This window comes from Choloepus didactylus, chromosome 15, assembly GCF_015220235.1.
Source record: "Choloepus didactylus isolate mChoDid1 chromosome 15, mChoDid1.pri, whole genome shotgun sequence".
Lineage (NCBI taxonomy): Eukaryota > Metazoa > Chordata > Mammalia > Pilosa > Megalonychidae > Choloepus > Choloepus didactylus.
Genome location: NC_051321.1, coordinates 70,503,670 through 70,518,479, shown reverse-complemented (window position 1 = coordinate 70,518,479; position 14,810 = coordinate 70,503,670). Strand labels below are relative to the sequence as shown.

Below are 14,810 nucleotides of genomic sequence, written 5' to 3'. Positions count from 1 at the left end.
TCCGTAAAACCTAGCTCAATAACTTATTTGGATCTTATCTTTAAATAATCAACTTTGCCTTCCAATTCTTACCGGCATCATCATTTAATCTGCATAATTAAGTATTCGTTGACTTATGGAAATGGATGTTTGCCCAATGGGAACTAGAAGAGCAGAGCTTTTTTAAAAACAATTACCTTTCTAATACTGGGAAGGCGTGAACCAATAATTTTGCAAAGAATGCCCAGCTCTGCTTGGTTTATTCCTCCATGATGAGAGCTGATACAGTTTCAGATGAGAAGGCCTGGTAATGCTTCACCTTGCCAAAACTATCTGAGGACGGGGTGTGCCCCAAAATGTTACAGTAGTTATCTCAGGCTTATGAGGTTATGGCAGGATTTCTTTCTTTCTTTCTTTTATTTTGTTTGCTTGGTGTTTAGCTTTTTGTTATATCTATGAGAAAAGTAGAGCCAGAAGTTTACCTGGGGTGGCACTGGGGTCACGGAGCCAACCTTTGGCCTGATTCAGTTTGGAGTCTATGGAGGCCAGTGCTCTCTTCATGGCTTCGGTGTCCTTTGAAAAGAAATCCCCACAATTATTTTCTTTGCCAAAACTTAGATACAGTGATACAAAGTAAGACAGAGAAGTGTCAGCATTAACATACACTAGCTAAGATAGTCCTATAGCACCTTAAAATATTCTCATCACACCGCAACTCTTATTTCTGTCAAAATGCAGCATCTTGCATGCAAATCTTTGGTTAATTCTATTCTGTTTCCTGGTGTCCCTATTGCTAAAACAGTGAAAACTGCTAAAATCGCTCAAGCCAAAAGATGTTTAATGTCTTCAGCAGGAAAAAGCCCTGTTGTCACATGCCTCATTATCAGCCTTTCCGCTATTCAACATTCATCTACCGCAGCCCTGCCAAAGCCCTCCCAGCTTGAGGGAAGCCTCATTAGTAAGTAGTGCCACAAATCACAGTTCTTTTACATCTTGTTTTGAAATACACACACACTGGATCATGTCTCACTATATTTAATTAATCTGAAAATCTTTGAATTACTGGTGGGGAAAAAAAAACAGAAAATGTTAATCGAGCCGTTTGTTTTTAATTCTACAAATACAAGAGAAATATAATACAAGAGAAAGATATTCCTAGCCTTCTTTCCCACGCCTCATGCTTGGTGTCCGTACCATCCCTAACCTGGAAGAAGAGGCAGGATAAAGTGAGTGAGTCTCAATTTATCGTTTACAACCAGGTTTCAGGATGACTAGCATAAAACCTTTATCTTTCAGGATACAGCATGAAAATCTGAGACAACAAACTAGTCACTTTAAAAAACACATATTTTAAAATACAGAAAAATGAAGAGAACAATATAACAAACACCCAAGAACCCATCCTTAGAAGTGATGACTGACCATCTCTTAAGTCTATACGTAACACCTTACAAAACAGCCTGTCTTCCTTTTGCTCTAGGGAACTGACTCTTAAGAGTCTAATCCACCAAAGCAGAGCTAATGTCTGAAATTTGAGACAATGCTCAAAAATCCCTCACTTTCTTCAATTTCCAGAGCCTGCAGAACTGGGCCTCTTATAGGTGTTGTACCACCAGTTTCCCACACGGGGGCTCTTTCCCCCACTTCCTATTCAAACAAGACACAGCACTAACAGATATAAGTGCTCGCAGCACTCAAGAGTTAGGCCTGACCTATTCAAATTATAGGATCTTAGCTTTAGGATTCTCTCCTTCCCCATCTAAACAGCTCCAGATTGTGTCACTGTCGTAAACTTGGCTATCTAAGGCTCTAAAAAGAAAATTCTCAGCCACAGCAACTAAAAGGACATGATCTAAATTACTGAAAAAGAAAAGATTTCCATTCTATTTCAGAATATTTTTACTATCAAGTTATATGGAAGTAGGGTAGCTAGCTAGCAATAAAAGGCTGCTGAGCCAGAGTCGTGGGAAGGGTCTATTTCAAAATCTATTTGTAATGAGTACCAGTAGACAAGCAGGATTTTGTGTTTTGACACTCTCCAGAGGTTTAAATATCTGTTCCTCTCTTCCACCTTGTTTTGCATTAATTGTTCAGCAAATCCTCTATCAAAAGTATTGGCTTACCTTAGCTTATTTCCAAATCAGAGAGCTCCAGATCAATACCTTTTTAAAGAGAGCTTCAGGAATCCTAACCTCAGAGTCAAATAGAATAGTCTTAAGGGTCTAGCAAGTTATAGGATTTTATCTAGGTACAGATAAAATATCACAAGCACAACCTCAAAAAGAGGTTTACCATGTAAAAATATTGTTTAAAACCAGTTAATAACTATTTTTCAGTAAGAAAACCAATGGATATTTACCACATTTCAAAAAATCTAAATTCAAGGGGAAACAAAATCAGGAATTATTTATAACTCATTAGGAAATTAACTTTGAGCATTTCCTACATGTTAGTCTCTGTTTTTGGCATTTTTTCCCCCTCATTATCTCATCAAACCTCAAATTTAAATGTAATTTAATTTTACAAATTAAGAAAGGTTAAGTAATTTGCCCATGATACATCTGACAAATCCTAGAAACCCAATTTGATCTTGGGTTTGCTAACTCTAAACCTCATTATTTTATATCAAATGAAACTCCAGAGTTTTTTCTTTTATTAAAGAGAATTGCCAAGGATTACACTAACCTTCCACAATAGTCAGCAAATCTCTCCTTTGCTAATTTTGACTTTGGTTAATACTGCCCAGGAAATAAGCTCTAGAAATCAAATTCATAATCCTCACTAGTCTAAAGAACTGCTTTTATTCTCCATGGCCTAAAAATGATCTGAAACACAATGGAAAAATTGGCTTTGCTCTTTTCAGTATCCTCACAAATCATTTCTTTTTTCTCCCTAATAAAGCTCAAGTTGCCAATAGACTGCAAGGAAAGAATGTGATTCTCAGGAAATGAGTAATTTACTCCTCAGTGGGAGATATGACAACATAGAGGAGAAGTTAAAATTAAGAGATGCACATTTTCTCCAAAAAGAATCAATGGCAAATTTGGAATGAAGTGGCATTTTAAAACTTTGTTTAGTTTCAAACTTCTTAATAGCATGAATTTTAGACAAAGCTGGAATAGGGCAGGTTATAAACAATGATTTAAGCATAAAAAATTTTAATGTCATATTTAATGTCATATCTATTAAAAACAAAAGTGTCTAAGGGAACAAGTATTTTGGTCTCCTAAGAATCTCATATATATATATATAGGCAGTATTTATGACAGTGAGACAATGCACAGCAACATAAAAAAGTATACTAACATTGGATATGATATAAGCAAATTCACTGGAGGCCTAGGAGTAGAAGTCAACTTTGAGACATATTTTAAAAGGATGAAAATAATCATCACCCTGTAGTCAATCATACTATATATCACAAAGCTTTTTCTTAAACATTGTCATGTAAATCTAAGTACCCAGAGAACAGTCTGAGAATGAAACAGAAGGATAAAAAAACTGCACCTTCATTTGGGAAAGAGAAAAGTCTCCACCAATCCCTCACCTAGGTTTTTTTTTAGAGTGAGTATAAAAAGACCAGATCTCGTCATGAGGTTTTGGGGAAAGCTGGCAGGAAACTGGTCCCCTCACCCTATGGTCCCTTTTGCCATAAAACTCTTACTCTTAGGAGTTCCAAGTTTTAAATGAAAAAGAAACCCACAATACCCAAAAGTGGAAGGACATTCTAAAAGAACCCCATTTTAAATACTTTTCCAGGAATAGAAACGTTTCTGAAATTTAAGATAGATTTAGGCCTCAGGAACCCCCTGTGCCTAATATTGAGTTCTTCCTACAGACAAGCACAAGGAACCGCAGTCAGAGAGGCGAAGTACCGTAGCCCTAGGCTCTTGAAAATGTAAGATGTGGAGAGTAAGGACCCCCCTCTTTCATTGCCCAACCTACAATCCCTTCTTCAGCGCATACTTCCCCTCACCACCCTTCCCAATCCATCCATTCCTGATCACATTATCACCCCCAAATCAATGTTTTAAATAAAGATGTTTCTGGAAAGAACAGAGTGGATAGGAGGAAAAAATCTTACAAACCACATTTAAGTGATGAAAGGAAGTTGTCTAGCCCTGAGACTGCAGCCTAATTTCCCTCCATGGGCCTCAGCAACTCCTCTCTAAGGGTCCCTTTCCCAGCTCTAAAACCAGTGCCACCTATGCATGCACAGTTAGATGTTCCAACTAAAAGATCACTTAGATCAGAAGGGATACATCAATTCTTTTAACATTTTCAGCTTTTCTCCCTTTGGGGGAAGGGAGGAATAAATGTTAGAAATGCCTCAATTAACTATTTATCTCAAATTCCTAGAGATAAATCCTTCATTATATTAGCTGTTAAAATAAAACACTAGAAGACTCACAAAAAGCTTACACACAACCTTTAAAAAAAAACAAAAATAAAAATAAAAATCAGCCCTTAAATCCCAATGGTCTGCAGTAAGGGCAAGAATTAAAGGATCACATGTTCTAACCAGTGTCTCCTTCTTTGGTAAAGCATAGCAATCTTCTTCTGTGGCAGCCATCTGAGTCAGTCACTGCATCTACCCACCACCAGCCTAGGACCACAGTAAAGAGCCACCACAGGAATAAATTCTGAATAACAGCACCCAATGACTCAGTGGCAGAGCTGCAGAAGTGCCTAGGTGGGGTTCAAAAATTTTTAGCAATGAAATGCTTTTTAAGTTTTTCTGACTTCCTCTTTAATTTTCAGCATGGGATTCAAGCAATTTAAATACAAAAAAAAAAAAAAAAAATTTTTTTTTACCAACACTTTTATAAAACTGCAAATACAGAGGACTAAATTTACAAAGGTAGAATTAGAATTGTGTTTAACTCACATATTCTTTTGTTTAATACTCTCAGGGAAAATGCTGAATTAAATTACAATGGTCACTGTAAACTGATTATTTGACAAAAGTCAAAGTTACTTTTAAACTTATAAATCTGCAGTTTTAATGTAATATAAAAGCTAAAATGACCAGCTAACCTCTTTAAAATCTTAACTTATTCGGCAAGACGTGCTTTTACCAAGAATTTTTTTCCACTTACTTTCTTCCCCTACTTTTCTAGAAGAACCACCACTTTTCAGAAGAAAACTGCACCAGTGGGGAAGCATGAAACAAGTATGGTTAGACAACATTAATTATTTATTGGTAGGGATGAGAGGAGACGAAAGATACATCATTAGACAGAACGGGAACTCCAAGGTTACAGTCAGACACAAGGTCTTTGATTAAATCTCAGCTTATGGCTGGAGCACTGAAAGATGCATCCTGGCACTAAACTGGGAAAATAACCAAACTTCTATTTACCAAATTCCATTTTCGAGGTAACTTTTTTTTTTCTAAATGTTCAAGCAGCTAAGAAAAATGGTTATTCTTAGGGAGTGAGGGAGGAATAGAATAGATGGAGAAAGGGATGGGAACAAGATCTGTCATGTGTATCTTTTCATATCATTGTAATTGTTTTATCATTTTTTAATAATATTTTTTAAAGAACATTTTTATTAGAGAAGTGGTAGGCTTACATACCATTATGAATTTTGAACTAGGTAATGTATAACAAAAGCAAAGTCAGGTTAAAAGAGAAATTTCTTTTCTTGAGCTTCTTCTGGCTAACCTAATTTAATTTACTTTCTTTCATTTCTGGCAAAGTTAGTTTTAGAGTATCATAACAATCTGTTTCCCCCCAGACCAGTTCAAGACTGTATGCAGTGAGGACCAGGTATATTTCCCTTGTATATCCCCTTTAGTATCTAATCCTAGTTCCGAAAAACTCAACTGATCACCTTTTTTTAAAAAGAAGCAGCTCCTGACAGCACCTGAACAAAATAAAGCTCCATAACACTTATTGACAAAATGTAACTGATTAAATCATGACCCTTCCCCTCTGAAAGTATTAGAAGATTAAAGTTGTAACACCTGCTCTCCATTATTACTATTTCCATCTGCTAGTAGCAAAGGAGAGAGAATAAGAAAAGAGGTTAGGGGAATGTGAGGTCATGGAGAACTATGGCTGATTTTGTAGTTTAGATATGCCTTCTTTTTCCTTCTTGATTTTGAAGTCTATGATTATTATGAAGGACAGGTTCTTCATCTAAGCTCTCTAGCCTATCCATTTTCATTACAGCTTAAAACGTCAATGACCTATCTCTAAAAGCAAAATTCTAAAGCCTGCAAAGGAGGCTAGTGGGAGAGGCAAGTACAGACATGGCATCAGCCTGAGGTCTCCTTTCCTAAGAGCAGGGCCCACAGGTATCTCCAGGATCTTCCATCTCCCTGGGGAAGCCTGTCCCTCAAATGCAATCAGTGGAAACGGCCAGGCCAAAACAGTTCTCAGGAGCCTGCCAAAGAGATGAAAGCATCCACAAAATACAGAAAAAGCTTGATATCCTAGAGTAATGACTTTCCTTTCATTTTCCTCAAAGGAACAGCTCAATATGAGCCAGAGCCTAACACCCTGCCCAACACAGCCCAGAGTTCCAGATTCAATCACATTCTGACACATATTCAAGCACAGTGTTACACACCGGCACACGGAATAAGGCATGGCACACAGCACAAAAAAAATACCTCACAAGACATGCTTTTTCTGTTTTTAAGCAAAAAAGAAACTGTAGGGCAAGAGAAAGCTTACCTTCTAAACGTGAGAAAAAGAATAAAACAAACAAGAGAACAAAAAAAAGATGCATAAAGAAGTCATAACAGGGAAGTGAAAGTTGTCAAGTATGCAAAAGCAACATTAAGTAAAGTACCAAAGACATAGAATGGTTTTTTTTTTTTTTTTTTTAATCATCATTTTATTGAGATATATTCACATACCACGCAGTCATACAAAACAAATTGTACTTTCGATTGTTTACAGTACCATTACATAGTTGTACATTCATCACCTAAATCAATCCCTGACACCTTCATTAGCACACACACAAAAATAACAAGAATAATAATTAGAGTGAAAAAGAGCAATTGAAGTAAAAAAGAACGCTAGGTACCTTTGTCTGTTTGTTTGCTTCCCCTACTTTTCTACACATCCATCCATAAACTAGACAAAGTGGAGTTTGGTCCTTATGGCACATAGAATGGTTTTATACTATCTAGATTTTAAGTACAGTTTTAGAACTTCTTCAAGAAGTTCACATCAATGAAAAAAATGCTTAAGATAAGCTGACTAATTTATTCTGCATACTTAAATTACTTTTCTGGGCAACTGGGCTGGTGATTTTAGGTCCAGCTTTGACCTCACCTTACAGGCTTCCTAGAGGACAAATGTGGCCCTATTGAACACCCAGTGGAAATCACGCTACATAATCCCCTCTTTTGCTCTGCCACTGGCCGGGTGGGTGGCCCTTGAGACAGCATTTAGGTCATACTTGGGGAAGCTGGATCCTGGAGACAGTGTGTTCACACCGCTGCCTACATCTTGGGTTCCTACAAGGAAACGGTAAGCCCAAGTATCTCTGTCTCTGTTCCCCCAGATGTGGAAGTTTTGTTCACAGACACTACTCAGGGAGAAACAGATCTGAGCATCAGCAACACAAAACCACTGTTGACAGGCTCTAGAAGGAATCTATCAACACCTGAGAGAAGTCCAAGAAAAGATTCTAGACCAAAGGGGAAGGGACCCCTTAAACTAACTGATCAATGTGAAAACTAATATTTTAATTATGTTTTCCTTAGGGAAAGGGATCCCTCAAACTAACTGAAAAAATGTGAAACTTAATACTTTAATTATGTTTTCCTTACGGAAAATGGAATGATAAAGGGACACATCTAGGAATGCCAAGAGTGGCCTCTGCAGATTTCTCTGGGTCAAAGGTTGGTTGAGGAAAAGTTTTCCATATGGTTCCACATCACAGGAGTATTCTGTATCTTACTTAGTCCCCTGGCAACAACCACCCACATAAAAGGCAGTGCTCGAACCGCTGCCAGGGCTCCCTCACCTAGGCCCTTCCTAAGGGGCGTGTCCACCACACCAGAATTCCTTCACTAGCTCCAGCCTAAAGGAAAGCTACACTTTTCAGACTTCAACCAACATTTACCCCACATGAGTATCCTTGTAAGAAAGGAAATTTGCAAAGGCAACAAGCAACCCATGAAATAAAAGTGATGAAGAAATTAGTTTCTTAATACCTGAGGAGTCTTATGCTACACAGAATTACAAGATAAAACGTGAGATAGGTGAAGTTAAAATCCCTAGGAGGGGAGAATTCAGAGTTCTGCTTATTTCCCCTCCAAATGACACTTTACCTTGCTGGCCCAGGCATCTTCATCCCAAGAAGTGAGTTGTAATACACGAATGATCTCATTAATTTCAGCACTCATCTTTTCTACAGTAAAATTGCGATTTTTCAGAGCTTCCTCGATTCCTTGGTTTTTTGAGTTTTTAGTTGTTACAAAAATCTTCATAGCTATAAAATAAATGAAAGATCAGAAACTAAGCTTGGAATTTAATCTTGCTGAATAACATTATCCATACAAGATGCTCCAGGTTTTAAACACATGCTGCGGACTTCTAAGATCATAAAGAGAATATACAAAACAAACATAAGTTTGCCAATAATATTCCAATAACAGCAACCTTCACTGTAAAGTAAACGCAAGGTACAAAATATCACACAACACAATTAGGAAACTCATTGGACATGTACATACCGATGGCCCAGAATAACAAAATGTCCAATCTCTTTCTAAATAAATTATCATCCAGGCCCTACCACTGGTCCCATCCAGGGACAAGATAAAAACAGTAAAACTGTGTGTGATTGTGAAGACCTTGTGGACCATACCCCCTTTATCTAGTTTATGGATGAGTAGAAAAATGGGGATAAAAGCTAAAGGACAAATGGGGTGGGATGAGGGGATGATTTGGGTGTTCTTTTTTCACTTTTATTTTTTATTCTTGTTCTGGTTCTTTCTGATGTAAGGAAAATGTTCAGAGATAGATTGTGGTGATGAACACATAACTATGTTATCATACTGTGGACAGTTGATTGTACACCATGGACGATCGAATGGTGTGTGAAAACTGAATTTAATTAAAAAAAAATAAAATAGTAAAACTGTGACAGGAGTATCCTGCTGTCCCCAATCCCAGTGGATGATCCAAAAGTGTAGGGTATATCTTCCAGAATTTCTCTCAACAGGTTGCAGTAACTTTCTAACTCTCAAAATTGAAGAAAGAAAAAAAAAATAATATAGAGGAGCAGAGAAAGAAAATATCTTTTCATAAAATAATTAAAACTAACACTTTAATGAGTAGTCCAGATTAGAAGAAAACCCTCTTCCCAGCAACCCTTCTGCCACATAGAACAGTTGGCCTCAAAACACATTTCCTACCAAGATTATAAGATTCTATTTACAAATTTTTGTTCTTTAGTTCATACAAGAGCTTTCTGAATTCTTACATTCAAATTTCTTTTTTGAGCTACTATCTGAAATGCCAAAGCAGGTAATGACATACCTCCAAAAGATTTAGAAAATAAAGCTACCCGCCACTTGACTAAGATAACTCATGTAAACCATGAGATGTCTGGCACATATTAGGCATTCAATAAGAGCAATTCATTTTCCTGGTTTAGAAAGCAGTCACTATGTTTGCATTTCTGGGCTCTGCCCAATGGGAAGGTGGCCCCAGCTGGTGACTGCACAACCGATCTATTCATTAATGTAGAGATACCTAAAAACTGTGTGAACACAACATTGAAAAGGGCTCTGGGTTCACTTCTTTATCACATAGTGTCCTAGAATATCCATTCCAGTTCCTGATTGCTTTTCCATAACACAAATAAAGGTGTCAACATCCATATATCCAAGACAAGAGTTTCTAGAGGAAATTCCAGCTCCCAGCCAAACAGCCTATTAGAGATTCAGGAAAACAAACCTAGGCCACAAGAAGGGCTGTTTCAAACAAAGAGCAGGAGAAGAAGTGCATCAGAGAAAATGAATACTAGTTCTCAGCCAGCAGGCTACAGGCATCATGTCATACCCAATCCATCAGGTCTTATTTTTACCCAAGCTGAAGGGCACCCAAAGAGGCAGCAAAAGAAAAGGAGCCTCACAGTTTAGAACATGGTAACATTTTTTTTCCGTAAAACAAAGTACAGGCAGGAAATACCTGAAATGAGAACTGGAAGCAACTCTTTCACGGTGTTCATTGAGTTCACCAGCATCACTCGGTGCTCCTGGTGAGTCAGCTCCTGCTGTCTCTCGTCAATCATCTTGGCCATCTTAGTCATACCTGGTGCATACGGAGCAAATTGTGCAGGGTGAGTGGCAAAACAACCCAGGATTCTGACTTTCTTGGCCTATAACTATTATGAATTCTTAGGAAAGTCCAAATTGATTGTCTCCTTACTTAAACAGTCACTATCACAACTCTAGCTAGCATTTCAAATATAGAATTTTTCAGGACAATTCTGGCTTAATGCAATTTTATTCTTTTCAATAGAAGTAACTTATTGGATGTAAATTGTAAATATAGTTTTCATATGTATGACACAAATACATTCACAAATACAAAAAATACAGAAATGCATATATGTTCGTAAAAAATAAATTCACCAGTCAGGGGAAAAATATTTTGCTAGGCTCCCAGGTGTACAAGTCTAATGCCATTTGTCTGGCCACTGTGCCTATGCTACGGAAGATTCTTACGTGAGCCTAGTACTGAAGCTGCTGGCTGGAAAAAAGTCAAGAATTACACTGATAATGTTGTTTCATCTTTTATTTTTTCTGTACTTTACAATTCGTCCAAAGTAAGCATGTACTACTTTTACATAAGAAACAAATAGAAATTTACAAAAATAAGTATAGTGATAACAGTGCTTGAAAGCATCTGGTGTTTTGCAATCAGACTGCCAGCACTTTTTATTTACTTTGGTTATTATTCAAAGGTGCTATGTGATTCTCTAAAGATTTGATTTTCAAACCACTCCTAGGATTTCTTAAGTTGTCTCATAGACCACCAAGGGGTACCAAAGGGAGGCGGAAAAGGTAGAGCTGCCCCTGCTTCATCCAGACTAGTTCTGTTTTTGTCTTTTGTATGTTAGGGTTTTGCAAAAGATACCACTAGAGGAAAAAAAAATTTTTTTCCGTGCTATAATAAAGTTTAAAGAGTAATGCTCTAAAGTCATCCAAGAAAGGCATTTCCCAGTCTTCTTCAACAATGGCTCACAGAAGTTCTTAACTCTCATAGGTTTACAAAGTGACAACACTGGAACCTCGTAAATATACTATCAATTTAAAAAACCAATATTTCACTTAAGACCTTCCACTTAACATATGTTTCACTTAAGAAAAGATTTTGTCAAAAGACTTTTATAAGGTGGTATGGAATCGTCAATGCTGACAAGTTAAACATCTAATGTGTCTTCTCATTGGTCTCATTCATATTTTAAGGACTCTCAAGTTCACATTATATGTCTAAAATATCAAAAGCTGGAATCTGTTCACCTATTTTGAATATTTAATTCCCAGATGCATAAACAATAACTTCAAAGTGAGATTTAACTACAATAGCTCTCCTTTTAGGTCTGATTTTATTACACAGCCGCAGCCTTGGGCTAGGGCAAGAATTCATAATAGTAGGCAGGATAATCAGCAAGCTAAGAGGTCATAATTAGCAAGCTATAGGCCAGCTGGCAGACACTGAAGGAATGCTATGTAATGTAAAATAGAGAGGTCAGAATTCAGGGTGGCCTTCAGCATTCCAGAAATAGAAAAGTATTTCCTACTTTCTCCAGCAACATTTGCAGTATGTGGTTTATTTCATTAGGCAGGGCCAGGATTTTGAGAAAGCAGATTCAGCTATCAGAGACAATGACATCTCCTTGGGAGAAGCAGGGTGTCACCTCCATCAACAGAGTAGAGACACCTGAAAGTCCAATCCATCACTATCTATCTTCTGCAAAAAGTAGGGGTGGGGGAGTTGTAGGGAGTGCCCCCTTTCCTCTTGATCAAACATGGATAATTCATAAAAACTTTCTTTATAAAAACTGTAAATGACTAACCTGGTCCAAGATTCTTCGTATAAGTGACCAAATCTTCCATAGTCTCCACCACCTCCGCCACGGTAAGATATTCCAAAATTCCTTTGCAAACTCTAATAATTTTGCGAACCTGAAAATATATTTCAGAGTATTCAGCCAAGTGAATGGACAATGAATAATCAACATGGTAATGCTGGTGTGTAGCCTTTGAACATTTTCTCATCTTAAATAAGCATCAATACTCCATTATTATCTATAAGACGAAGCTTTTTCATCTGGGGAAGGTCTACAATTAGTTCAGTCATTTCTCATGAAGAAGGGATGAGTTATAAAAATCACAATCACTATCACATTTTCTTAGGAAATAAGAAGCAAAGGGTTATATGTCTTCAAATGTTTTTTGGGAGAGACCTAGAAAGGATCTGTGAGTCCTTCAGAACCTGCCTAAGATAACCAGGCTCATGTTCTGCTTTCAATCCATCCTCCTTGCTAGAGAGGAAGAAGATCCGCATAGACCTCAGATTGCCCACCTCAGCTTCATCAAAGGTGAGGAGCAGGTCCGATGTGCCAGAGAGGATGCCCCTTGAGCCATCAATCAGGTAATCTCGAGCTGGTACTGAGTATGGGTCTGCCTGGAGCATCTGGGCTGCCTGGACAAGCTTGGTGCAAGCATTCTCGACCCTGTGGGGAGGAGCATGGAGTTAACTCACTGGCAAACATCAAACAGAAGAACAGCTTATGCAAATGAAAAATTTGTAAATTCACATTTTTTCCCTTCATGGAAAACTGCCAAGACTAACTAAAAATAGAACCTAAGTTTTTGGATTTTAAAATTTACGGTGGATGTTAAAATGTACAGTTAAGAACAACACATTTACTCATTCATTCACTCACTCATTCACTGCACTAAGCCTTTGTTCTTTGGTATTTCCTGGCAACAAGAAATAATGAGAAAATGTTTGGGGCCTTTTGTTTCAGGTTGCTATATATCTGTAACTCCTTTGTTCCCTTACTCCTCCCTACTCTATGTACATTAAAAGACACTGCACAAAGAACTGAAATCCTTGACAGCATTTTCAGATTTAACATCTGGAAATGAAATGCCAAAGCATTATATTAAATGGAATTTAATAACCAGATGAGGAATTAGGAGGAAACACAAGGAAAAAGTACGAGGTAACGCATAAATTTCTCATTCATCTAGCTAAATGGACTTATTTGAAAAAACCACTGGACTGTTTGACAATAGCCCTATAAAACTATCTCGTTAATTAAAAGGTCACTAGAATTAATATCAACTTGAGTTTAATACAGACCACCAGATCAGTCAAGAGTTTGAGGGTGGTGGTGTTTAATTCATTTAGAAGAGGAACTCAACCTACAAGTATTGTCCTTGATCCTCTTGTACTACTAAAATGTATTCATTCATTCAACTATTCATCCATGTAAAGCGCAAAATCTCATTGATGACGCATTACCTTAGGTCCTTAAAGGACTGTTTTCCTTTCCTTTTTAATTTTTAAATTAAAATTCTAATTTCATTTTAAATTACAAATGTGTAGTCATATATTTTACACAAATAGATACACATATATAAAAATAAAAGGGCACATAGTGAAAAGTCTGCTTATTATTTCCCAGGTACTCAAATTCTATTCCACATGTAATCAATGTTACAAATTCCTTCTATGTTCCTTAAAAAGACATTTTATGCATACAGAAACAAACCTGTATGCTTCACCCTCTTTTTTACAAATAGGATCATACTATGCACAATCTCTGCATTCTGCTTTTTTCACTTAATTTAACCTGAAGATATTCTAATAAAAGTACATAAAGAGTCTCCTTGTTCTTTTATTCAGTTACATAACAGTCCATAATTTATTAGCCTGCTACATTGAATCACCTTGAATACATATTTCATACCCTGAATATGAGTATATCTGTAGGATACAGTCTAGAAATGGAATTGCTGAGTCAACAGTATGGACAGCTGTAATTTTGAAAATGTTGCCATATTGCCCTCCACATAAGTTATATTAATTTACATTCCCACCAGCAATGGATGAGAGTACCTGTTCCCTTACGGTCTCAACAACTCAGCGTGTAACCAAACCTGTACCTTCACCAGTATGACAGGCCAAAATTGGTATCTCAAAATAGTTTTAACTTGCATTGCTCTTATTATGAATGAGGTTGAGGATATTTTCATATTTTTATAAATCACAAAATAAAATCACACACAAAAAAGACTGCATGAACTTTATGTTCAAATAAATACCACGTATCCAACAATCATGCTTCAGAAATAAAACATGACCATGTACTTTAGAAGCCCCACCCTAACGAAATCCCCCTTCCTATTCTCCAGAAGAAACCATTATCCTAAATTTTGTGATAATTATTCCCTTGATTTTCTTTATATTTTCACTGCCTATGTATGTGTATATACCTAAGCAATATGTTACTTAATTTCACCTGTATTAGAACTTTAAAAAAGCAGAATCGTATTGCCATGTAGGCGTCTGTGACTGTTCTTTTGTTTACATTATGGTTTTAAGATCTATCATGTTGATGAGTGTAGCTTTATACCACAATTTTCTTACCCATTCTACCGCCGGTTAGACATTAAAGGTGTTCTAGGTTATTTCTGTTTGTTATTGGTGTTAATATGAATAATATTGCTATTAACATTCTTGTACTGGCTTCTAGTGCACATGCACAGAGTTTAGGTTACATATGTAGTAGTGGAAATCCTGGGTTACAGAAAATGCATATATTCAACTTTACCA

General features: G+C 36.9%; 1 protein-coding gene across 2 annotated transcripts in view; it reads right to left on the bottom strand.

The window, feature by feature from the left end:
• VCL (vinculin) overlaps window positions 1–14,810 on the bottom strand; it is a 111,360-nt gene that overhangs the window by 31,708 nt on the left and 64,842 nt on the right. For both annotated transcript variants that reach the window (XM_037803697.1, XM_037803696.1), the window contains exons 3-7: window positions 12,549–12,699; window positions 12,040–12,148; window positions 10,146–10,268; window positions 8,279–8,439; window positions 462–552 (exon numbers count right to left, since the gene is read on the bottom strand). In XM_037803697.1, coding sequence (XP_037659625.1) covers window positions 462–552; window positions 8,279–8,439; window positions 10,146–10,268; window positions 12,040–12,148; window positions 12,549–12,699 — 635 coding nt within the window. The remainder of the gene's footprint in view (window positions 1–461; window positions 553–8,278; window positions 8,440–10,145; window positions 10,269–12,039; window positions 12,149–12,548; window positions 12,700–14,810) is intronic.